The sequence below is a fragment of the Drosophila tropicalis genome, unplaced genomic scaffold (assembly GCF_018151085.1).
Source record: "Drosophila tropicalis isolate 14030-0801.00 unplaced genomic scaffold, ASM1815108v1 contig_769, whole genome shotgun sequence".
Classification (NCBI taxonomy): domain Eukaryota; kingdom Metazoa; phylum Arthropoda; class Insecta; order Diptera; family Drosophilidae; genus Drosophila; species Drosophila tropicalis.
Genome location: NW_027173256.1, coordinates 398,923 through 424,293, shown reverse-complemented (window position 1 = coordinate 424,293; position 25,371 = coordinate 398,923). Strand labels below are relative to the sequence as shown.

General features: G+C 36.4%; 2 protein-coding genes across 3 annotated transcripts in view; one reads left to right on the top strand and one right to left on the bottom strand.

Moving 5' to 3' along the window:
- Positions 1 to 297: 297 nt before the first annotated feature.
- On the bottom strand, positions 298 to 1,218 carry LOC137579760 (uncharacterized). Its single transcript, XM_068293566.1, has 3 exons — positions 995 to 1,218; positions 785 to 922; positions 298 to 716 (listed from the first exon to the last, which is right to left on the bottom strand). The coding sequence occupies exons 1-3, from the start codon at positions 1,081 to 1,083 to the stop codon at positions 479 to 481; spliced, it is 465 nt and encodes a 154-aa protein (XP_068149667.1). The 5' UTR covers positions 1,084 to 1,218; the 3' UTR covers positions 298 to 478.
- A 4,204-nt stretch (positions 1,219 to 5,422) lies between these two features.
- slow (slowdown) overlaps positions 5,423 to 25,371 on the top strand; it is a 30,003-nt gene continuing 10,054 nt past the window's right edge. Inside the window, exons 1-2 of one of the 2 annotated variants that reach the window (XM_068293515.1) lie at positions 5,423 to 6,001; positions 15,177 to 15,984. In XM_068293515.1, coding sequence (XP_068149616.1) covers positions 15,218 to 15,984 — 767 coding nt within the window. In that variant the 5' untranslated portion in view covers positions 5,423 to 6,001; positions 15,177 to 15,217. Of the gene's footprint in view, positions 6,002 to 15,022; positions 15,102 to 15,176; positions 15,985 to 25,371 lie in introns of those variants that run through there. The other variant, XM_068293516.1, reaches the window with a different exon arrangement.

Below are 25,371 nucleotides of genomic sequence, written 5' to 3'. Positions count from 1 at the left end.
TTAAAAGGACGAAATGTAGACTATCAGACTATATTCAGAAGAACGAAAAAAAGCTCTTCCATGTGCTCAAAATCGACATGTACGATTAAAATGATAGCCGAGTGAAGAAGGAATCGTATCAAACTCAAGAGAAGTCTCTAGAGAGTCTTCCGAGAAAAACGATGCGTAATCCGTTTATATTTCAAAAGCTAAGTTTTCGAAAAGATACTTTTCCGTCAGTTGAAAGTTTGCATTTACTATATAATCGGCACAAACGATTACAGCTTATTTCTTTTTATGATGATGTTGAAAAATTGGTTGTTGCTTTGTCATAGGCCAAAAGGTGCATAGGTATTGCAATCTATTAATTCTTTGCCATTGTTTTATATGATTGGCATGATTTAATTTCGGATATTGTCCTACTGACACTGTGTGGCATTTATTTGAAATTTACACAAACTAAAAAAAAAAAAAAAAAAACTTATGCCAGCCAAAAAATTTAGTCCTCTATTGCATTTGTTTCGGCTCCTTCGGTGTCACCGTTCTCATTTAATGAAAGCTCGGTCCCTTGCTGCTGATCAGCCAAAGAATGTCTTATTGGAAATAATTGATCCATGTGATCAATAAATGGACGCACCCCATCCGAATTTTTCATGTACTTGGCCACACTCAATATGATATGTCGATAGATTTGATGGTCGCGATATGCGGCATTTGGGCGACGCTTTTGCGGTGGTCTATGAAATATTAAAAAAAAATACAAAAATGATGTACTAATTTATCTATGTGATAGGGTCGATTATACCTTTGCTGGGCACGCTGTATAACCCGGCGGCGTCTCACAATCTCGGATCGGCGACAACGTTCACAATAGGCATAATAAATGGCAACAGCGACAAGAAGTAGGGCCAAAATATAGATAAGCCAACTAAAACCGAGAAAGCTACACAGATAGAGAAAGAGAGAGAGAGAGAGATAGACAGTGAGATAGAGGAAAAGGATACACTATGCTTACGTTACAAATGTTGCATTCAAATCCTTCCAGATCTGCGAGACATTCTCACATTGGTGCTTTTTCACCTGAGACTTCCACAAATTGTACATCGTATCGAAATTTTGGTTTAATTTTTCTAGGTCGCTGGTTATGACCCCTTTTAGAATTTGGAAAATTTTGCCTACAACAAGTGTATTTTGGGGTTTTTTTTTTTTTTTTTTTTTTGTTGTTACGGATCTGAATTCTGTTTATTCCTATTTTAAAACTTAAAACATACAAAACACATCGAGTGTTTTATCAAGGCCTCACCTGTTACAAGAATTTCAAAGGTAACTGTTTGCATCATCATTTAAAATTTTCTAAAATTCATGATTGTCAATATTGCCAGGTGTTGGCTAATCATTGATGATAACAATATGTACATATGTACATATCCTGAACGAACGTGGAAGTTGCATTCATACTTGAGATGTCTCTCCTCATTTGCCCCCTGCACCCCTGACCCGACCAACCATTCATTCTAACAACAACATCATATATACATACACATACATATATGTTTGTATATGGTCTGCACTCAAGGCTGCCAGATCATTCGCTTGTTATGCGAGTTGAATGTTTTAGGATGAGCATTTGACTATTTCAAGTTGCAATGCAATTCGTGCGCTTCCGTCAACGCTCGTGATCAAATAAATTATATGGGGGTTATATGGGGCTCAACTCAACTCAGCTCAGCTCAGCTTAGCTAGCTGCTGTCAGTGTCAAAAAGAACATTTCAGCGCATTTTTTGTTTGTGTTTTCGGAAATTTGCCAAGCATTTGACACATTCGTTTGAATTTATGGTCATGTCTTCTGGACCTGGTCCTGGTCGGTCTGTCTTTCGGGTCGAGTCTGTTCGAGGTCTGGTCCAAATGGCATTACATATTGCCCCAAATTGGCAACGCGTGCGCACGTTCTCATTGCTTATTGGTCATTGGCCATTGGCCCAACCCAGGAAATAAACAAAAACCAAAAAACAACACTAAAGGACGCAAACACAAACAAAAACATTATAAAAAAAAGGAAAAAACTGCAAAAGTTCTGCATAATGGGCAAGAAAATTTATAAATTTACGATCAATCCGTTCAGTGACTCAAATTCCAACAGTAAATTGATGGCAATCCATAAGAATTAATAACACTTCCCGAATAATATCATTTGTAAGTTTCCTTAAATCAATAAGGGTAAATATTGTGTATTTATAAACATGCTTTTATTAGATCTCGAGAACCACTAGATTCCAATTGCAATGGCCATATTAGCCATTGAAGGCTAAAAATTAAGAATTATAACTAAATAAAGTGAGAAAAGCGAAAAAATATTTGTATAGGAGCTCTGTGTTCACTTGCGAATATCATTCGAAATATCTCTCTCTTTTTTCTATTATACTTATTTGTATATTATCACTCATACGCCATGTTAGACAACCTACATTTATATATGCACATGTATGTATCTGCAATGATGCAATTGAAACATTTTATCTCATATCATGATCGGGAAGGTATTACTTACTCATCTTTTTGTTTCCTTTTGTGGTATTATTGTTGCGGGGTCCTTAAATTGGCGTCCTTTATTGTATTTTCATAAAGTTAAAGTTGACTTAATTTACTCTGGTAATGATAGAGAACGAATGTTGTACGAGCCAGTCAAATATATAACAAATTCGATAGCATTTGTGAGATCGTTTATTTTTTTTTCCTTCATTTAAATAATGAGCACTGCGATGGGGAGGAGAGTAGAGTTGAGTTGAGTCGAGCTGACCCCCTATGGACGCTGAGTCAGTGGGAAAATTGGCTGTCAAATTAACTAAAGACACGATGAAGCGTTGTTGATGACCGGCCCACATGAAATGCTAATGAATTGTTATCAGTTAATTGTCCGAGCTCCCCCAAACCCTCCTCTAACTTATTCTTCTTCTTCTTCTCATCATCATTCGCCTTGCCATTAACTCACCTCTTCATTGTTATCAGTTTTTATGCTTTATTTGATTTCATTTGATGTGGCAGCGTGGGTGTTCCCCAGTCCCCACAAGTGGCAACTAATAGCCCAATAAATTGTGATATGAAAAGAAGAAGAAATGAGAGAAAGACCAAAATGAATGAATGTCTGGGAGAGGGACAGAGAGAGAGAGAGAGACAGAGAGAGAGGGAGAGAGACAGAGAGTGAGGAAGAGAGAGAGAAAGAAAGGGGTTGGGATGGGGTGAACAACGCTTGAATACTAGCTGCACCTTTGTGGTGCAGTTAAGCGAGCTGCAGCAGCTGCCAAATGCTTGGCACATCATTCGATTTATGATCTGGCCTGGCCTTAAGGCTTGGGTCTAAAAACGCAACCAGTTTCAGTTTGGTTTGCTGTTGTTGTTGTTGTTGTTGGTGTTATTGTCGCTGGTGTTGTACCTAGGCCTAATCCTTTTGACATGTGCAATGGCAATGCAGTGCAATGGTAATGGCAAATGGCAACAGCAGCAAACAGCAATGGCAACGCAGTAGCCACCGTTGCCGCTTATGATGACAGCGCTCCAAACATGGGCAAGGGCCACAGAAACAAGTTCTTGTTGTATGGACATCTCTGTGAAAGATCAGCGAACCATGCACTAAACTGCCGCCTGCCCAGCAGCGTTCAAATATTTAACTTCACAACTCGCCACCATCAGCAACAGAAACAACAGCAACAGCAGCAGCAACGGCAGCAGGCCATAAAAAGCATAAACCGCAAATACAAGATATGCTTGGAGTTTCGTTGCGGGGGCGCGCCGTATAAACAAAACAGCTGGTAAGATGCCCTCCACCCATAGCCCCAACCCATCTGCATCTTCAGTTGTTGTCTCAGGCAACGACCAGCCGAGGGCTGACGCCCTAACCTCCGCCACCATCCCGCTACACACTCCCCCCACACCGCAAACTTCCCCTCCTACCGCTACAGCTACAGATCGTCATCGAACAAAACACAACAAAAAAAAAAAGTAAGAAAGAAAAAAAGCGAACTTGTTCTACGGCTACGACTGCCCAATTTTGTAAGCAAGATCGTCGTGCTTGGCACACGTTCGGCTTGAATTCCGACCCTCAGTGTTGGCAATTTAGCGGTTTTTTATCGGTTTTTTCAAGTGCTCAGTGTCAAAAAAAAAACAAAATCTGTTTTTTAATTGAAATCCTGTAACTATAAAGGTAGCAAAAATAGTTTTTATCCCTTCGAATACATATATTTTTTATTAACTATCAATCAATCAATTAACAGTCTATTAAGAATTATTTTTGATCATTTCCAATTATTTTTTTTTTCAAATAAATTTCATTTATTTAAAAAATCAAATTCATACTGCAAATAGAATATTTCCCTGGCTAAAATTGATTAATATTTTCTATATCCATTGTCATACCGAGGTAAGAATCAACAGACTAAGAACCAATATAAAAACGACTAATATGATGGGTTTTCCGACAGGTGCGCTGAAGTTCAAAATGGATTTTCCAAAGCTCCTTATTGAGTAATGTCAGGAGATCCTCTGAACAAGGGCGTAGCCAAGATTCAAATAAGGAGGAGCAGCATTTTAATGAGTTTTATGTATAAGGTTCTTTAAAAAAAAAAGTCAAATAGAGCTTTATCTAAATTATTAAAAACGAAAATGTAATAAAATTGAATATTAAATTAAGTAAATTCTAAAAAAAAACAAACTATATAAATGGACGTTCTAGAAGGGAGCAGTTGCCGTCCCCTGATCTTACATATCTACGCTCTTGCTTAAGAAATAAATGCAATGGCTAATCTCAGTGTTCAATTTGGTACAAGACAAATTAGTAAAAGATGTTAGGTATATTATATGAAATAAAATAAAGTTGTGGATAAAAATTACCCGACTAATTTCTTAATTTTTTCACTGGTCAAAAGGTCCGCCAATGACAATGGGGGAAATAAGGGTAATTTGCTCCCAAAGTTATGCAATAAGCAGTTTAAATAGGTTTTAAAATATTCTGTGGAAAAAAATCCTGAAAGTAAACATTGCTTGACGAAAATTATTAAGTTACAAATAATTAAAATTTCTTGCAAATAATGAATACTTTTCCAGCCTATTGCATACTTTAAGGACTCATAGATCCCTCTTTGTTGAAGGTACGAGGACTTACTTACTTGTTTATTTGTAAGTTCAATTAAATTTTGTTCTTATTTGGTTAAAATTACATTTTTACTTGTTTTTTGAACAAAAAATTTCGCCAAAAACAAAACTGAGTTATTCTAAGATAATGAAAATCGTTTGCATTTTAGCCATTTTTATTTGGTATTCAAGCCATCACTGACCATTTGAAATGATCGCTAACTGGACTTTCGGTTTCGGCTGCAGTTGTCGCTGCGGCCGTTTCTACTGCGGCAAAGGCAAAAGCAGAGGCAATGCGTTTACCAGTTCGTCTCGGGACTTCTAAGCGATCGGTTGTGTTGGCTCCGCCGCGTCATTAGACAATATCAGAATATATATTTCTCATCAACGAGAAATACGAAATTTTTGTTTGTTCGGGACACGGAAGCTGCTAACGCAAAAGAAAATAAAGAAAGAGATCGGGATTCTCTTTCAAGCACGCTCCGAAAAAAGTTAAAAATATATATGCTAATTAAAAGTCCATTCGTAATTGATTCTTTTTTTTTTTTTGTTGTTGGCTGTTTTGTTATTTTACAAACATATAATCGTATATAGTATAATTTATTGCAAAAGGCAAATGCGGCGCGTATCTGTTTAATGTCGGAGCTAAGAAATTCAATTTATTGTTTGTGATTGCGAATTTGACATAATTGTGTATTTTGATTTATGTTCGAGCATCTTTTTTTTCTGTTATTGTATATTTTTTTGTTAAGTAATATATTTACTTATATACACATACGTACGGATAAGCAGCCACTGGCCGCGATTATCATAGTACAATAGCAACGAATCTGAACTCTCATATAAAAAAAAAGAAACAGAACTCTCCGACTGGTCAATTGGATTTATTTTGTAGACTGTGAGTTAAATGCAAATGTTTTTAATTAATTGCAATTATTTATTGAATTGAATGTGTGTCAACTGACGGTCCAATACTTCCTAGTACATTTATCTTGCTCAAAATCGCATATGCATATCTATGTTGTCACTGCACATTGAGGTAGGGGGTGATAGCACGAGGGAAGGCAAGTATAGGGGAGGTGGAATATGGAATATGGTGTAATAGTATATTCGTACATGCCACTTGTGGCGCCTTAACTGCAATTTGCATTTACTAATGCAAATCTGCGAGACTCGCCATCATCGAACCCAACCAACACTATCGATTACCATGCTTAGGACTAAACTTTTCCTTATAAACATATTCTATATGGAAAGCAATTTATAAACAACTTACAACTTGACATTGGATAGATTTACAGAATTAAGGGAAACCTTTTATACGAATTGTTGAAAACATGACTGCCAAAACAAATGTCCACAATAAATAAATAAGGAAATTCCATCGAAAAGGTGTCTTTCTTATTTATATGTATTTTTAAAGACAAGGATGGAATTCACAATAAATATTTACAAGGAACAATCCAACTTGTGTGACAGTCAACAAAAGCCAGTCCAGAAGTGATTTCTTTAGAAATGAATTTCCTTTTAATAAAGGTGCAAACTTCAGCTTCAGATTTACCTTAAAACGTAAGAGAATCAATATGAAATTTCATCAAATACATCAAAAATTATTTCTATTATTTTATTTAGTTGTAATTCTCATCTAGTTTTTACATTGTCAATTCAAAAATCAAGTCAAATATTATATCTATAAAATATAAACATTTTACTTTTGCATTATCTCGACATTTCATATATGTATGTATGTATGTACATTTGCCATGTAAATGTCGTAGGATTGAATCATACGTGACTAAATAATTGTATCTTTAATTTCTTGTATAGTATCGAGTTTTTAAATTCGAATAAAATCGAACAAAAAAATATACAGAAGGAAGCGGTAAAGTTTTTGCACATTCCAAATCAATGAAAAAAAAAAAACTTAAAAACCAAATAGTAACAAAATAAATTTGACGATTATTTTGAACATAAGTGAGTGTGATCCAAATATATTGTGTCATGGGCACGAACGTTCTCAATTCGATCGTGCTTTTGGTGACCCATTGATTCATATGTACAATAGTGATACATTCAAAAAACTTGCCATTGGCAAATTTGCATGTTAAGACATTATTACAAATACACTTTATCAAATAAAAAAGTAATAGTTATTTTTTAAAGAGCTTAATCAATTTAAAAATAGTTGCTCCATCATAGTTGTGTATTGTAAGTTGTATTTTTTACGATCGCGGATATCTTAATGTATTTTAATTGACATAAAGATTAAAAAAAAGAAATAGGGAGTTTCAACTTCTGAGCAGGCACGACCAGACAGTTTTATAATTTGAATTTAGTAAGATCGAATCACTATATCAAATAGCTTCCATAGGATCACTCGATAAAAAATGATCATTTAAGTCTATACCTCTCTGGATTGTGCAAGATTCGTGCCAACTTTAATCAAGATGTTACCACCATGTGATCGATGGGTCAAATAGACGCTTAGGTTGATTTCTTTATTATTAGCAATTGTAAAATTTTATTTCCATCAGCTAGGAAGGGTAACGACAAATTTTAAAAAGATCTGTCAATAATACCGAATTAGTCTGATGACAAGTTTATTTCACTATGCTTTTTATACCTATAATAAGGGAAAGGATAACACAAAACTATAAACTATCCCGCCTCTATAGTTAAAATAAATGAATATAATCCAATTATATTTTAATAATATCAATCTAAAGTAGAGCCTTGCAAAAATTTATTTGTGCCTCGCTTTGTACGATATACAAGTCAAACATAAACTTGGTATATCGAAAAAAGATAGGTAAACGATCAGACAAAAACTTTTTTTTTTTTTAAGATTTATATTCAACTTAAGTTATAGCTTCATACAGTTTATGAGATAAAAAAGAAACCTTTTTGCTATAAATTAGTATTCTTTTTTTGTGAAAAAATTAGAAGTAATTGTTGCTTTTTTGATTGGTCATGTTTTTGTAGACTTTTCTAATAGAAAATAAACATCTGGTGGAAATTTAAATCCAAGATCTTGGGTTCTTCTTCTACAAAATAGTTTTCTAGTTTTATTTCTATTCCGACCAAAAAAATAAGCAGAACTTCATTCAACTTCATTCTTAAGAATATTTTTTGTTTATTTCTTTTTTTGGTTCTGATTTAAGTTCATTATCAATGCAATAATACAGAATGGCTTGTTGTTTGATATAAGCATAATGATTTTCAGATTTCGTTATACATATGCTTTAATAAGCATTATATTTTAAATACTAAGCTTGAAGCTAGTTAATAAAGATGACTACAAGATTTATAGAGTGAAAAAAACTATATATCTATATCAATTTCCCTTTTGAATTTCAAAAACAGTGTAAAGTCCAATCCGAAGCAACTACATATGTATTTGTATATAATTCACAAATGAAAATATAGTGTTGGGAAAATAAGAGAATGAATTTTCATCCTGAACTCTTCCAGTGTTGTGCAGGGTATTTTAAGTTCGTGGCAGGCTAAATTAGTTGCAACCCTATTTGGAATTTGTTTTGGTTCTTTTTTTTACTTCTTCTGGTTTTCTAATTAACCAAAGTCATTTGCATAAATTACGCAGCTAACGGTAACTGCGTTTTATGTACTTTACATACATACATATGTTTCAAGGTATGTTTGCCCAGATATACAAAGTCTTTGTATGCTTGGCCATTGGAGCGATCTAACCTTGAATCTAGCAACACTTTTGCTTGACTCTAGACTCAAGCTGGCGGTTAATGCATACTATATGGAGAGCTATTGGCCAAGTCTATGCGCGTGGGCGTTACCAACGCCCCTTTTCAGCTGCAAAGCAATTAGCAAAAGACTGGACAACAACATCAACCATATACCAAACAATTTCAACGACTGTTTGCCGTGGAGGTGGTGGTGGGTGGAGGTAGGCTGAGGGTTTCTTTTTCACTTTTTCTGTTTTTTTCTTTCCCCCCCCATTTTGCAATTGTTATTCAAATGAAATTTTTGCAGCATTGAAGCTTTGAACTTGTTGAAATGTGAAGAGTCTTTTGCTCTTGTTGTAGTTGTTATTGCTGTTATTGTTGTTGCTGGGGTGCCAAAATGTCAAACTGTCTATATCAAAGTTAAACATGCATAGTTTTCTTTTGACTTTGAAATTGAAAGAAATGAAAGAGAGGGAGAGGAGGGAAGAAAAGAAATGAAATAAAACGCCGTAGAAAATACAAACCAGGCAGTTTGGCATAGTGAAAGACTTCAAACACATTCCTTTAATTGGACGTAAAGCAAAGTGTAAACAATACAAAATGTTTCACGAAAAACGTCTTCTTTATATAAGGAATTGGCTATACCCTATAAGTAAATTAGTTTTAAGCATATTAACATTATCATTAACTCGACCATAGTATTACCTAATCCCTAAGTACTTAAATTGATGTTCATTGAACTTGAGTATTGCCCTCCTATGAACTATCTAGGGTATTGGTTTAAAAAATAAAGATTGACAGATTCCCCTATGTATATACATATGTACATTTATACATACTGAACCCATCCCAGAGGCAGTCAGTTTGTTGATCTTGTTAAAAGAAAAAAAACAACAACATGCCAAAGAAAGAAGGCAAAAAACATAAAATTAAATAAAAATGTGCAAACGTCAAAGTAAACGAGATACAAACGGAACGCCCCGGCTAGCTATGTGTCATGATTTTGCATATTAAAGACAAAGTCGTCTTTTTCCATCTCTCTCTCTTCAATCGGAAAGACAAAACACAAAAAGCAGCCACAGCAACAAATACGAAAATAATGTTGGCATGATAATGAAATAAGAGTTGAATGTGAGTCCAAAACTATTACAAATTGGTGGCAATGAAATTCAAAATATTTTGAAACTTGGCACATATATATGTAGGTATATATTGATCGTGGGAATTCGATGAAGTCAACAAGCCAAAAGCAGATAATGTTAATCACGATAAAGATGAAGTTGAAGATGTTGGTTAAGGGGCAAAGAGAAAAATGAAAAAATGTGTAACTTGAGCAAATATTTGGCCAATTGTCAGAGAGTAAGAGAGATAAGATTAAGATACGGATACAGATATATCCGATATGACTTGATGGCATTTTAGCTTTTAGGGTTATTGAACTCCAGAAATATGCTAGTTGGCGACTGGATGACTAGGCGGATGGGTAATTTTGGTTTGGGTGGTCTAGTTGCTCCAACACAAGGTGCGAACTAAAAGATGGTGGTGGTGGTGGTGGTGGTGATTCTGATTGCTTGTGAATGATATGCATGCCCCCAGGATCGGTGAAGATCTAAAACATTTTACAGCTCATCTTTGTTGCTATTAACAGAGATCCACCCATCCACCAACCCATTCGTCTGTCTGTCTGTCTGTCTATCTGTATGTTAATGAAAGCGGCGCTGAAATTTTGTTTGCACAAACTCACAGAATGAAACAAGAAAAGTTGAACCAAAAATTAATTTTCAACTTGCCATAAAAATGCTGGGCGCATAAGTTACCAAACATTTTCAGTGAATTGCAGACGCGGCGTTAAGCTCTTAGTTTATATCATTATAAGAACTGAAGGAGTGGCGGCACAGGCAGAAGTCTGAAGAAGAACGGGTATGGGTAGGGGTGGGATATATTGTGAACTGGTGGATTACACAAAAACATAAATAAAAACGCATGCTAAAGTGGCAGCTGTTTCAATTGCACAAAACGCCAAAGCCCAAAGCAGGCCCTTTCTTCTTCTTGGTTATCGTATTCTTCAGATGAATACAATTCGAGGCAGTTCAGGCATTTAATTAACATTTAAATGGCAACGCATCGAGAACGAAAGCTCTTACATTAAATTACAATGAAACAAAAAACGAAAACCAACCAAAAAAAAAAATAAAGAACAATCGAATTGTTATTAAAATTTACAAGAGAATCACGGCAAAATGTGTAAACAGATTCGATCAGACAAAATACACACAATGGAAATCTGTATATACATATGTATAATGTGTTTTTGTAAATTTCTCAAAAACAAAAACAAAACAAAAAAATAATGCTCGTGTTAATTAAGTAATTGCCATTACAATTTGTTTTAATGCACTGATTTAGTCACAGTCTTTTTGGCATGATTAATTGAGTAACACAAAAATGATTTGGATTATTCATGCCCCGGAAAATATACCACTAACGACACGTCGTGGTCAGGTGAGACGACAACAAAGCCAACATAGGAACAATATATGTATGTACATACATATATTGCAGATGATTTAAGCACACATACATATAAAGAAAATATATGAGGAAGACACATTTTAATGGCAATTCAATAAGTTGTACGAAATATCCAATAACTAAAATAGTTTGAAAGTTGTCAATAATAGATTATTTTTCTATTGTTCAATTAACTACTTTAGTCTTAGTTAATTAACTATTATTATTATTATTTTGTTTTAAGGTTACTCCATTTCACATTTGCCTTGTCGAGTGTTTACTGTATTTAGCTTCTATGATCTATATATATACATATATATTTTTTGTTCTGTTTGTCGCATCTTTTGTGATTCATTGGCCATAGCTCATGTCTGGGTCAGCACACAGTAACAACAACAACAACAGGAACATACTGCTCCTCCAACATAGCTGATGCTGCTGCTGTCCGTGTTTTCATGGTCCATGAGACACCCACAGTTTCTTCCGTCTGTCAGTCTGACAAAAATAAAGTTGACATTTTCATGCTGAGACCAAAAGGGAGACGGAGACAAAAACTGAAACTGACTATAGATATTTGATGATGATGCTGCCTGCCATTGCTGTCCACGCCTCTATCCCATTTCCATGCTGTATTTAACATGTGATTTATGTGCTGGGAAAACAAATCAATAACATTTAACTCACACACACACACACACACACACACACACACATACGTACACTAATTTCCTCAACCCACACATACACTCACACATAGGGAATGGATCATGAATGTGGATGTATGTATGTACCTTCTCCAGAAATTGACGTCAGCCTTTGCATAAGCATTTCTAGCTAAAATGCAACCGCAATCATTGTCGGACTCAAAAGTTGATTTATATATGTATGTATATATTGTGTGTGTTCAAAAACAAAACACAACGAAAAACTTTAAAAGCCAATGCCGAGCTATTAATTAGAAATATATCAAAATATTTCGGATAATTTTAAGCCGGAGCCAGGTTGTGTTGTGGGCTGTTTCGCCGTTTCGATTGATTTATCTTTGGCCTGACCGTTTTTGGCAATTCAGCAAGGTCAAGGTGAAGTTGTCAACGCGAATCGCGTAGATTTCAATGAAATAAAAGTGTCTGTTGGTTCTTTCTTTCTCTTTGTCCAAACCCCTCTCTCTCTCTCTCGCTCTATCTCTCTGTTTTAGAAACTTTAACTTCTGATTGTGAATGTTGGTCTTATTTAATGTCTGCAGTTTTGATTAAGTCACTGCATAGTGGTTTAAAATCAGTTCATAATACCAGAGGTTAAGAAAATCCTGTATTTAGATAGATTTTGGTTTTAATATGTCCAACTGGACTTTTTTGTTTATGTAAATTTCAAATATTTATTAAGTAATTTTATCAGATTCTTGTAATGGAGCGAAGGATACATCTTCGTAGAAAAAATATATTTAAGATCGGGCATTATAAGATATGCCTGACGTTCCCAGCGTTCGGAAAGTCTACTTACTTTAGATATTTCAGAAATATTAGTTACCTTTAAATAAGGTTTTCCATTCTAATGAACTTGCATTTTATTTTTTGAGCATTTTTTTCATTATTTGAACAAGTATTTTAGGATTAGATTCTTTAAATTGGTTCCCAATTTTATTGATCTTCTAATTCTTATCGGTCTTAGTTGCGGTTTTAGGTCCATAATGAAAACGCTTTGGACTTTGATTTAGTCTCCGTCGGAGGTTGAACAAAATCAAAGTTAATAGTCAATTATAATAATTAATTATAAATAAATAAATATCTTGGCAAAATATATAAGCAAAACATTCATTGATTCCATTCCAAATTTTTCTTTGATTTAATTCAGTGTACAATTCCCCGGCCACTGTGCGGCGCCCCATAACCTTTTTTATTGTATTTTTATATTTTTGTGGTTTTTGCATTTCTTGGAACTTTCAAAGTTATGACAACTGAAATGTCTGGGAATTGAGGGGGTGAGGAAAAAAGATGGGATGGATGGCTTGTCTGACGATGGCAGTCCAATCCTTTTCAGGGTTTCACTTACTAAGCTAAGCGGCTTAAAGGCCGCACCTGATGGGTCTTCACTTGGATCCATTCGAAAGGGTTCCCATCTCTGTGGCTACATTTCTCGCTCTCTCTCTTTCTGTCGCACTCGTCTTTTTCACAATCCCCAATGTTGTCGATCTGTCCTCTCCTCCCCTTTACGTTTTCTCTTGCTTGCTCTCCAATCTTTTTTTTAAATTAGCGTTGCTAATGCTCATCAACCAGCAATTCGAACTGTTTCATTTTAATTTCAATTTTAATTTTTTCTTTTTTTTTGGTGTATGAGTTCAAATTCAATTGCAATATTTTGTAATTGGTGGTGGGATATGATTGTAATGAAACGGTTTGGATGGGGTTGAGTTGGCTTTTGTGGACTCGACTACATGTGTTAGGCCAACTTTAATGAGCAGAATCATAAATTTGAAATGACGGCAGACGATGGCGATGACTCCAAGACGGGCAATGAATATTAATAAGCTAACTGAGAGCAATTGCAATAATTGTCTTGGTGAAATGGGGAGGGGGTTGGAGGATCGAGCGGCTCGGGGGTTATTGGATTCCAGGGGGTTGGAATGGGGCAAAGATGTTGACAAATGATGCGCCAACTGCGTGAAATTTTTGTTGAGAAATGTTTAAAGCGAAAACAAAAGCATTGCTTCCGGCTACGTTTTTGACTTTTGCTTTAATTTTGGTTGTTTATCATTTCATTTTGTTGCTTATTTTACTTTTTGGTTAACTGTTAACTGAGGCAGCAACAACAATAAGAACGACAATAACAAAAGTAACAAAAGTAACAAATAAAAATAATAAGAATAATAATAATAATAATAATAATAATAATAATAATAATCACTCTGGCCACACCGTCATGTTGTACAAATTGCCTTTGTCTCCAGATCTCAGGTCGAAATTATTTTGAACTTGGAAGCTCTGCTGCTGCCACTCGACCATGAAAAGCAATGGCCCCATCAACAAAATCAACAACTTCTCTACCTACTATCAGAGAGGGCATGTTACTCTATCAAAAAAAAAAACCCTTCGTATCTTTTAGACAAAAAAAGTTTGCTTAAAAGTCACAAAATTTTCATTACGAACACAATAGATTTTTCTTGGATCATGATCTAGAAATTTTTCAATATTTTTCCAAAAGGGTATTCCAAAAGCATATTGTATATATAGGTTCATTTTGCCAGTCCCTTTTACGTCGCAGTACATGTTGACAGATGTCGTATATATAGATATATACACTTGAATAATTTACCAAGTGAAAGGAAAAACTCATAAACAAACAAAAAAAAAAAAAAGAAATGATGAAAAGTATTTCTTAAAGATTAATTGCAGACACAATGCGAATATAGATTCAGAATAAATGAACTCCCCGATGTATACAATGTATACAGGGCTTTCATCTTGATTTTGTAAGGGTATCTAGTATTCTCTTGGGTTAAACTAAATTTTGTTCAATTTATGCTACCTTTCGATTATACGCACTCAATGCAATAGTAAGCACATACACACTCTGTACCAGAAACCGAACCAAGATGATGGACAGGTCGGCTTGGCAAGACAAAGGAATACTTAATGAGCGAGAGGATCCACATAGTCAGTCCGTCCAGTCAATCCAGGCGAGAATTCTGACAACGAGAATTCGTTTGGATCCGCCTTGTTGCTTATATTAAGTGAAGCGTGCAAAATGACTAGGAATTTGAATGAGTTTACGGACGAATGAAAGTGAATGGATGTGAGCGACAACTTGATTTGGCGGTTAATAAAGACATAACATTTGCATCCTTCCCTTTTTTTTCTGTTTTTGCAGTTCCACATTGACAATAATCAAGAGTTCATCCCACCGCCAAGATGAAGATGACACACAAGAATTTACAATTTAGCTACATGTTGCTTCTGCTACTGCTACTGACAGAGGTATTAGGTGGCCAAGCGAGTAGTAGCAGTAGAAATAGCAGTAGCAGTAGCAATAGTAATACCAATTCGAGTACCAATTCCAATGCTAGAACTCATGGACATGGACGTGGACATGGCCATCGACAGCGTCATCATGCAAGTGCGCCGCATTCGCGTAAAATGGTTCAACACAATGCCAAGGCCGATGCAGAACTACTGCCAGGTGTGACAATGCCACCTCCCCGATCGACTGAGGTAACGCGTCTGCGCCGCCTTCATCCACAGGGGTCCTACAACAAGGGGGTGGTGACGCATCGACTGCATCATCAGGGAGCCCGTCCCAATGAATGGGACTACAATACCTATAATGTCTACACCAATACTTATGGCCCACCGCCACCGCCAGTCCCATCGACATCCTCAACGCAGGCTGGCAAGGGTGAGGATAACACGCAGGATGTAGAGTTCATTGGAGTTCATAGCAGGGGACGTGGTTATGACTATTATCCGGCTGGGACTACCACAACAACAGCCCCGCCACCGAATCTAAATCGTCGCTCTGCCTCGCCGGGCTTGGGCGGCATGGGCACGGTTCCGCCTCTGGTGCCGGCCAGACGTGGTTATAGCTATACGACAACAGCACCAACTTCCGTCACAGAAGATCCCTACGAGACGAATACTATTGGACGCAATTATCCTACAGACCCCAAGGAAATGGAAAGGTAAGTTGAAGTTTTTCTTTTTGATGTAGTTTTAAATTGAACAATTTTTTTTGAAGAAATCTGATTTTAAATCTAAATTTTGTTAACCCCTTTTGATGCAAGTTTACCTCTTATATATAGTAAATCAATTTTCGATCTTCTATAAAATAATAAAAATTTATTATTTAACCTTTACCTTGATCGAACATTACCTCAAGCAATTCATTAAAGAGTCTTCCTTTTTATTTTGTCTTTTGAAATAGTCCTTGTTTGTCGTTTCAAGTTCACTTGGGAAGATTATAAGAATAATGATTTTCCATCCACTAACTACCACACCCATACATATGTATGTATATATTATACTTATTATTTGTTGAACTTTAAGCGTAACTGGATTTGGGTTTTAGGGCGTGTCCGATTGCATTTATCAGACGCGGTTCAAGGTTGAGCGACCATGCAACAATAAATTAAACAAAAAGCTGTCGCTGCTAGTTTACCTTTTGGCCAACGAACTGCTGTCCGACCAACCGACCGACCAAGCGACCATCCGCATGCATATGCTATGCTAAGCGAGGCTTATCTTATCGCTCATAAATTATTTGGAATATTATGACATGCCGAGTTTTCAATGTCATTCCAAATAGCATCCCAATCTCAGGCAGCCAGGCAGTCAGGCAGGCAGGCAGCTGACTATTTTGACCCCTTCCTCTGTTTCACAGTCATTGTCTCTATCTGTCTGTCTGTCTGTTCGTTTGTTAGTCGCTATCAAATGCCAGGCCAACTGAAAACTGAAAATTAGCCTCAAGGCTATATATTGCCGGATGGGCAACTTCCACGAAGTCTTGAGTTTCAATTGTCGCTGTGTCAATTGCAACAAATCAATGAGCACTTGTAACAAAACAATTGCAATTGTTGGCTTGGCTCCTTAAATGTAACATTAAGCAAGCTGACTGAAATCGAAGTGGATGTCCATGTTGTCCATTGTCCATAATGTCCGATATCTTGTGTCTCGTTGTGTCGTGTCTTTGATTTTCTAACCAAGATTATTGCAATGGCATTGAAATGCTGCTGCTCTCGTTGTTGTTGCCATTGCTGTTGCTGTCGTCGCTTTAAGGTAATGAACTTTAACGACTTTTCAATTGCCAGTGTTGAAGTCTTCTAATTGGAATTAATGTGCGTCTACTTAAGGGCAAAACGGCATGCCAAATCAAACCAGACAGAGTGACTGAAGTGGTAAAGACAAAGTTAGAGAGAGAGAGAGAGATAAGGTAAGTGGCCATGCTGCGTATACGCAATATCAAAGTATGGTACTCACAGCAATTGCTGCTGCTGCTGTTTGCAGGTTACTGCAAATTATGACACATTTTGATTTATGCTCCAAGTGCCAAAAAAAAAGTGCCACAAGGCAACAACTATACCAAAACAGCGGCTTAAGGCATATCATCAGTCATAATTTAGTTGAAATAGCACAGTGGTCCACAAATTGATTGGTACACATTGATGCCGAAACTGAAGTCATAATGAATATGAGTAATAATTTTTGTAATTACTTTTAAGCACCTCCGCTTGCCGGCATTCGTTTATGTTGAATTTGAACATATTTATGGATTTCTTAACAGTTTTATTAGCAAATAAACAAATAAATTTTCCCCACTGTGCCAATACTGAGTCTCTCTCTGCCATTTACATCTTTTATTTCTATTTATTTAAGCGTTGCACGTGCAACGCCAACAAAACAGTTGCAACAGTTGCATATGAAAATGACTTCTCATATGGCCTGGCAGGCCCGTCTCCATCTCCATCGCCATTTCCATCTCCATCTCCATCACCGTCACCATCACCATCATAGATATTCACACGCTGCATTTGCAAGTTGCAAGTTGCTGGCTTGGGCTCAGACCTGGGCCTAGCTAATGGCTAGTGCAACGTTTCAATTGCAATTGCCAGGCAAGCAGGCAGGTGGTGCGGCAGTGAGGCAGCCAAAGAGCCGAGAGGTGCAACTTGAGCCCGGTGTTAATCAGCGTCATACGCGCCGATTTGCAGATAAAAGTGAAGTGTGTCCATTCCCGCCTTTCCACAGTGGGTCGAATATGCATTCTCATTTCATTCCTGACAGAGTTCTAGTTAAAGGGCAAGTTGCCTCTTTTCCTATATATTGAAAATGCAATCAATCATGTTTTTATATCTATAATTGTCATCTACCATATTTGATTTCATCTGTAATTCAATAAATGTTGAGCCATGATACCTGGAAATTGTAGGCTGAATTCTAGAGTATCTATGTAATAGAATTTTCAAAAACTATGATTCATTTATTAGGTAAACATGATCAACTTTAAGACGTATGTAATACATAGTCTGTATTGGATATGATGGATATAAGATGGTCTTCAAAGGGAATCTAAAATATATTGGTAGATTCTCCAATAAATTGACTAAAATTGACTTAAAAGAAAAAGTAAATACCTATATAAAGAATATAATAAACTTGTATACAAATAATAAACTTGTAAGTTTTAAGACATTTATGTTGACGCTTTGGAATTGAAATTTTGGAATTGTGAGCTATGCATTCCTTTTTTCTCTTCGGCCCGTTGTAATTCCCAACTGATTAGTGTTGACATAGTAATATTGACTTAAGGCCAAGTTCCAAAAAGTCTCTCTTCAACTGATCTTAGCTATTTCTTAGTTGGCAGTGTATATATTCAAACGATCTTGGTAAATGCTGTAGATCATATATTTCTTTTCAAACAAGATATTTTAGTTTTGGAGCCACTGTGCACGACTGCATTGCGCGCTTCTGTAGATGATTTCAATTTTGTCTGTATGTCTGTCTGTCGGTTTGTCTATCCTATCCTGTTCATATTCCTGTGCATGTTGTGGGGCAAATTTGTTGCTGTTGTTGCTGCTGTTGTTGTTTGCAATGTTGTTGGAACTGACAATTGATTGATGTCTGTTTTTGGATTGGCTTTTGATTTGCGTTTACATTTGGCTATACCTCGGCCATTCGATTGCGTCACAGATCTACAAGCGGAGAGCTAATGAATTAATTATGCATTCTGCGTTGGCTGTTATAAGTGACCACATCGAGAGGTTGTTGCCGCCTGTCCATTTGGAGGTGTTGATTAAAGATCTGCCGTTTGGTGGGCGGCGCTCCCGCCTGCAGCATTCGACACTTGTACCCTAGCAAAGCGGTCCCAGCGCTAGTTTGGGCCCAAGTTAAAAAATTGAAATTGTAAAGGCCACTTGCACACATAGTCAACTATCTATCTATCTATCTATCTATGGTGGTTGCAATCTCATAATTCCATCGCAAATACATGAAAGAAATAAATATTGAAAACAAAGCAGGGCCTTGACTTCAATCAGTTACAAGCTACAAATTCAAAACCAGCAAGCAAAACAACAAAAAATGCAACAACAATTGGCAAATAGACAATCAAATGAGACAACGGCCACAAAAAGAGTTATGTGCACTTTAAGAAACTTTGTGACCCTACCAATACCCAATTCTCAATATCCACCAGCCAGACAGCCGGCAAGAGCAGCTGAGCCACCAAAACTCAAAGCTTATAGCGAAACCAAATCTAAAGCTGGATGGAGTTGCAGTTTGGAGTCAGAGTTGGTGGTGGAGCCGCCTGCAAATTGCTTGTCAACAATTGAAGGCAACTTGGAGTCGACTCAGCGATAATTACGTACATGGGGCATGGGGGCTCTCACTAGCTATCTAGCTAGCTAGGCTGGCTGGCTGACTGGCTGGTTGACTGCGGCAACGGCGGACCGTGAGTGACGAATGTGCTTGGAAAACTCCACTTAGAATGCGGCTGAGGCCTGTGAAAATTCGTTAACATTTTGCACCGTAAAGTATTGTGCTCAATGGTTACGCCTACGCGTGCCTGGCAGAACCCGCCTCCCGCCTTCATGCTCTCTCATGCCTTATCTCAAGTCCAAGTCATGCCCATCTCTTCAGCCAACAGAAAAGTTGGAGTTAGAGTTGGAGTCAGACAAGGGTAAACCTTGGCCCAGGCAGAAGCAGCCGCAACCTACAGCATGCTTAATGAGTTTTTCTTGAGAAGGCACCAAGTAAGAAACTGAAAATAAAGTCTTACACATAGACGACTTGTGGGAGTTATTTAAAAACAAAGCAAAAAACCTTTTTTTCTGTGCACGTGCAAAACTCTATTGCATGTTGACAATATGTAAAATGAACCTACACACATACAACTTTCGATTTAATTGAATCCACAGAAAAGAGACTCTAATATATCGACCCATTTTCTACAGGGTCATTATCATTTAGCTAAAAGAGATAGAAAAAGAGAACTTTGTACTCACAGTTCAAGTATCAAAAAAAAAAAAAAAAGAAAGAAAGCAAAAGGTTTTCCCTTAAATATGTCATGCAGTTTATTTTGGCATTAGCTTTCCAAAGTGAAAAGTTTATGACCCACAAAAATAAAGCCAATAGTATTTGGTTACACTTTAGGGATATATGTACATACATACTATGTATGAATAGTATAACAATCCAATCCATTCATTGCTGCCTAATGACTTTCATAACGAGTCAGACTTTGTTATCGAGTTTGTCATAATATTTATTTTGTTTTTCTTTCAAAAAGGGAAAATTACTGTCCGTGGACTATTGACTATTGCTGATTCCAGTATGGAAATGTTTAAGCCATTGACAGTAAATAGTTTTTGTTTTGTAAATCCAAGAAATAATTCACTTTTAACTACCATAGAGGAGTAAAATATAGACCGAGATGGGCCCTTCTACCACTTATTGATATATAGCAAACTTGTCTCTGATATTGCAAAGTTTGCCATCCTGTCTTTCACTTTATTTTGTTGTAATTGTAAACTAGTTTTAGAATTATAAATATTTGAAATGCGTTGGGCGTGTATTTTAAATAGTAGAAGCTATTTTAAATAGTAAAAGTTCTTATTAATATTATAATTATTTTCGTACATTCAAGAATATATACAGAAATTTTTATGTAAACTCTGTGAAAAATCCAAGTTAATCGGATGATTGTTTACCGAAATGTTGACATAATAAGAGCATTTTCCTTGCTAACTTTTTGAAGTCCATTTGATTATTCAAAATCAGCTGACCTGATAACTCTGAAATTTTGGTTCCGTTTGGTTCTGGGTCACGTGTATCAGCTTCAAAAACTGTCCCTTTATATGTGTGAAAATCAATTCAAAGATTGTTTTTTTTTTTTTTTTGGAACTTGGTAACTTTTGATACATCTTAACAGACAAGTTTCTTACCTTTTTGTGCTGCTTATGAAATAATCTAATTATTATGATTGACCTCAGCTTATAAGAAATGTATGAAATATAAAACTTCAATTTGTTATTTCATCTTCGTTAAACTATGTGGTAATTAAAAATTTTTGAATATATGTATGTATGTAGGTACTTATACTTACATATCTTTAATAATTAAGGTAAAAAGAAAAATATATTATACATTTTTTACCATGTATCTGCTAGTATTAAAGGGAAATCAAAATTGAAAGCAAAATCTATCAAAAGACCAATCTCATAAATCTAGCCTAGTATATTATTTTGAATTCTTTAGTTATTGTAATTTAATCTGTGCCCACATATGTATGTATTGACGTTTTCTATATATATATTGATAATCGGAAAGAATTGAAATTTCTCTAAGACAAAAATTTGTCTATTTACATTTAAATGCTATGACACCCATTTAGCTAGTTAGTTAGTTAGTTGGCCAAGATTTCTATCGCACTTTTCCTTTTCATTTCATTCGATATACCAATTAACAATACGCTTCATAATCGATAATCAAAACGTTGATCTATGAAATCGGAGCAGTAACATAAATAACTGAATCAAATTAATATGTAAAACTCACAACTTAAGGTTTGAAAATTTACACCTATTGTCAACATTTTTTGTGTTTGTGGTGTCTCTCCCTCTTTCTCCCTGCATCACCTTACTTACCTACTCTCGATTCCCCCACTGCACACTTCTCTCATATATGCAATTAGTGAGTTTTTCATATAAACACAAGTAAGTCACTCAAAACATGGACACACAGAAGACATGGCTGACGGACTGATCTGAAACTGGGGGACAATGGAGCTGTTGCTGTAGGTGCTGCTGCTGCAGCTCTACAGTAATTTGCAAATCACGCAGCTTCAGCTTCGCATCTCAAGTTGAAAATTGGGTTAATGCAATGCTGTAAGGGGTGGTATGGTCAAAAGAGAGGCGGTTAGAAGGGGGAACGAGGGGACAGTGGCTGGAGACACAAACAGAGACAGTCAAGCCAGACAGATTACATGTAAACCCGTTTCAGGAAGGAAACAAGAAGAGGGCAACGGGGTGTGGTGATGTTGTCTCTGCATTGCTTTTGTCTTGCAGGCATACAAAAGACAACAAAACTGTGTGTGCCACACACGACACCATCTCCCCTCCGACCTGCCCACCCTCCTTGACTCTGCAAAAAATTCGAAAAAAAAAGTCGAGCAACAACATGACGCACAAAATTCCATTTCCAACAAACAATTTTACACTGAGGAAAAAAACCTACTGCCTGAGAAGACAACAGGAAGCAATTTGTCTTCTTAGTTTATTAAGAGATTTAATACACATTCCAATGCTTCAGAGAATTTAAAAATTTCCTTATAAAATTATTCTATTTATAAGCTTAAAACTTGTTTAATATTTCCTTTTCACACAACCTGAAAATCATTAAGCAATAATCATTGAAAAATAGTCCTGGCTAACTGCCTTGGCCATCTGGAGCCTCCATTTTGACGCCTTTCAACTACTATTTTTAAGGAGCATTAGCTGCAAAATAAAAATGAAATCCTGACACCTCGACATGTGGTCTTCAGGGAAAAAAGTTATACAATATCTTTATGAAACCTTTATAATACAAGCAACAAATAAGTCAACCCGAACCATTGCTGAAAACCATCTAAATCAAACTCATACGAGCTTTTATGAATCCACCTGCCAATATACATATATTCAAAGGCAAACTTTCAATTAGATGCCTTATTAAAAATGTCTATTAAAAAATGTACTAGTTCAACGTCTTTTTAGCATATATTATTTAAAGTCCTAATCGTAGAGTTTAATCCCTCAAGTTATAGAAAATCTAAAAAAATGAGGGCTTTAAAAGGTAGGAAGACCTTTCATCTGCCTGTTATAAACATTGTTAAGACTTGAGTACATGGTATAGTTAAAAGCTTGCGCTCTTTAGAACGCCATTTTTTCTCCTTAACAATTATATGAATAAAAAGAAGAACAGAAAAATCATTTAAAAATTATGTAATCTTATTTGTGGATCGTAATTGCTGCTGATAAACTTAATAATTTGTGTTATAAGCCCAATTGTTTAACCATTACAAGTATTTTCATACCAAAGCTTGTGTTACATTACCGTTAGATCAGAGTATCAGTTAGTTCCTGACAGCTATCACAGTGCGTCAAATAAGGTCATATACAGAAAGATCCAAAATTACAAAAACATACTAATTAAATTCTAAAGGTGAAATAGTATTCGGTTTATATATTAATGCTGATGAATTGTTTTTAGTCATTCAGTTTATTGACGCAAAGCAAAATTAAACCAATTTAAGAAAATCTACAACATTTATGAATTGACATTTATTTCAATGTGATTTGAAATTGAATTGGATCAACTTCTGAAGAAGGATGCCGATTCGCTTCGCTTTGAGAGAAAAAGAAAGTTACGATATAATTTCTTAACGTGTAGGCGACGAGATAAGAAAGCTCAAGTCCAAACACAAACTCAAATCCAAGCCCATGCCCAGGCCAGACCCAGACTAGGCACTAGGCACAGAATGAGACACGCCATTTGGCTTACTTAATTATGTTGCAATTGGATATCATGAGGCCGAACAAGACACTACCTGGAATTGGATAGTAAGGGGAATCATTGGGAGGGGGAATCATGGTGAAGTGGAGTGGAGTGGCGCTTGCTTGCTCTGCACTTGTTTTTGGGGTCTAGGCGTGGGATGAATGCAATAGCTTAATCTTCTGCCTCTGTCTATTTTGGTGCAACTTCCTCCTCCTTTTTACTTCTTCTCCATCTTCTTCTTGTTGTTGAGACACGTACAATTTGGATCGGCTTCTTCTTCCTCTTCATACAAATGAAGCGCTTTCAACAAAAAAAAAAAATGTTACGGCCTTTTCACTCGTCACCGCTGAGATTTCAATCTGAATGGCAGCAACAACATTAACATTACCATTAACATTAACATTAACAATAACAATAGCAATAGCAATAGGAATACAATATACTACACTACATTCATACATACATACATACTTGTATGTTAATTTGATGAAAATTTGTGTGTGCGTTCAGTTTTCGTTGCGCTTCATTGGAAATGAAGAAAAATGGAAATCGTGCACGCTGCGGCTGCCCTTTTACTGCATTTCTTTCTCTCTCACTCTTTCCCTTTTGGCTGCTTCTGCACGTTAACAACTAATCGGATTTTCGGCCACAGCTCGACACGGCCTGTTGTTTAAACAAGTTTGGGGCATTAATCATGATTTACGCCAGCCTCATCACACACACACACACCGTCTTCGCCTTCGTCTCCATCTCCACCCAACTCTAAAATCCGCTGCAGGGCCGCATTGACAGCAAACTGAGATGGGAGTTGTTATGGGATGAAAAGGCTTTTTTTCTTTCTTTCTTTCTTTCTTCTTCTTTTTTGTTGATCGGTGTATGAAGGGACAAGAGAAGCTTTGTGGGAAGGGGGAGGGGAGCTCTACTTACAGATCGCTTATCGCTCCGATTATGTTGTATATGGAAAATGCATAAGCATCAATGGGCGGGCGGGCCACTGAACCCCAAGTCCAAGTTTCATTCCAATCCCCCCCAACTTCTCCTGACTATTGCTGCCTGCTCTCCCTTTGGGAATATATAATCAGCTCACATTACGCTTCCAGCTTAAGGCACTCAATATCGGACAAGGGACAATGGACAACGGACATTGGGCATCAACATTTAACGTTCCACTACCAAAAACTCCTCACTACACGCATCCGAACACACAAACACACACATACACAGTTTTATAGTGGTGTCAGTCTGACACTTGGCGGCAATTTTCTTTTCACTTTTTTCGCTTTTCACGCGAACGTGCGCCCGATTCTCTTGCTTTTATTGCATAATCTATCTCTAAGAGCAAGACAAATTTACAGGCAAATTAGAACTGGCTGTCTGCGTTTAACCGTGACTGGCGTTTCTTTCAATTTTTCCCCTCTTTCTTTTTTCTTGCTGCTACTCTATAACCAGAGCACATCGGCTACAATAGTAGACACAAGTATAGGCTTATGTACTGAGAATTTAGTTGGGATTAGAGCTGGCTGGATCGAGGGCTTCGAATTTTA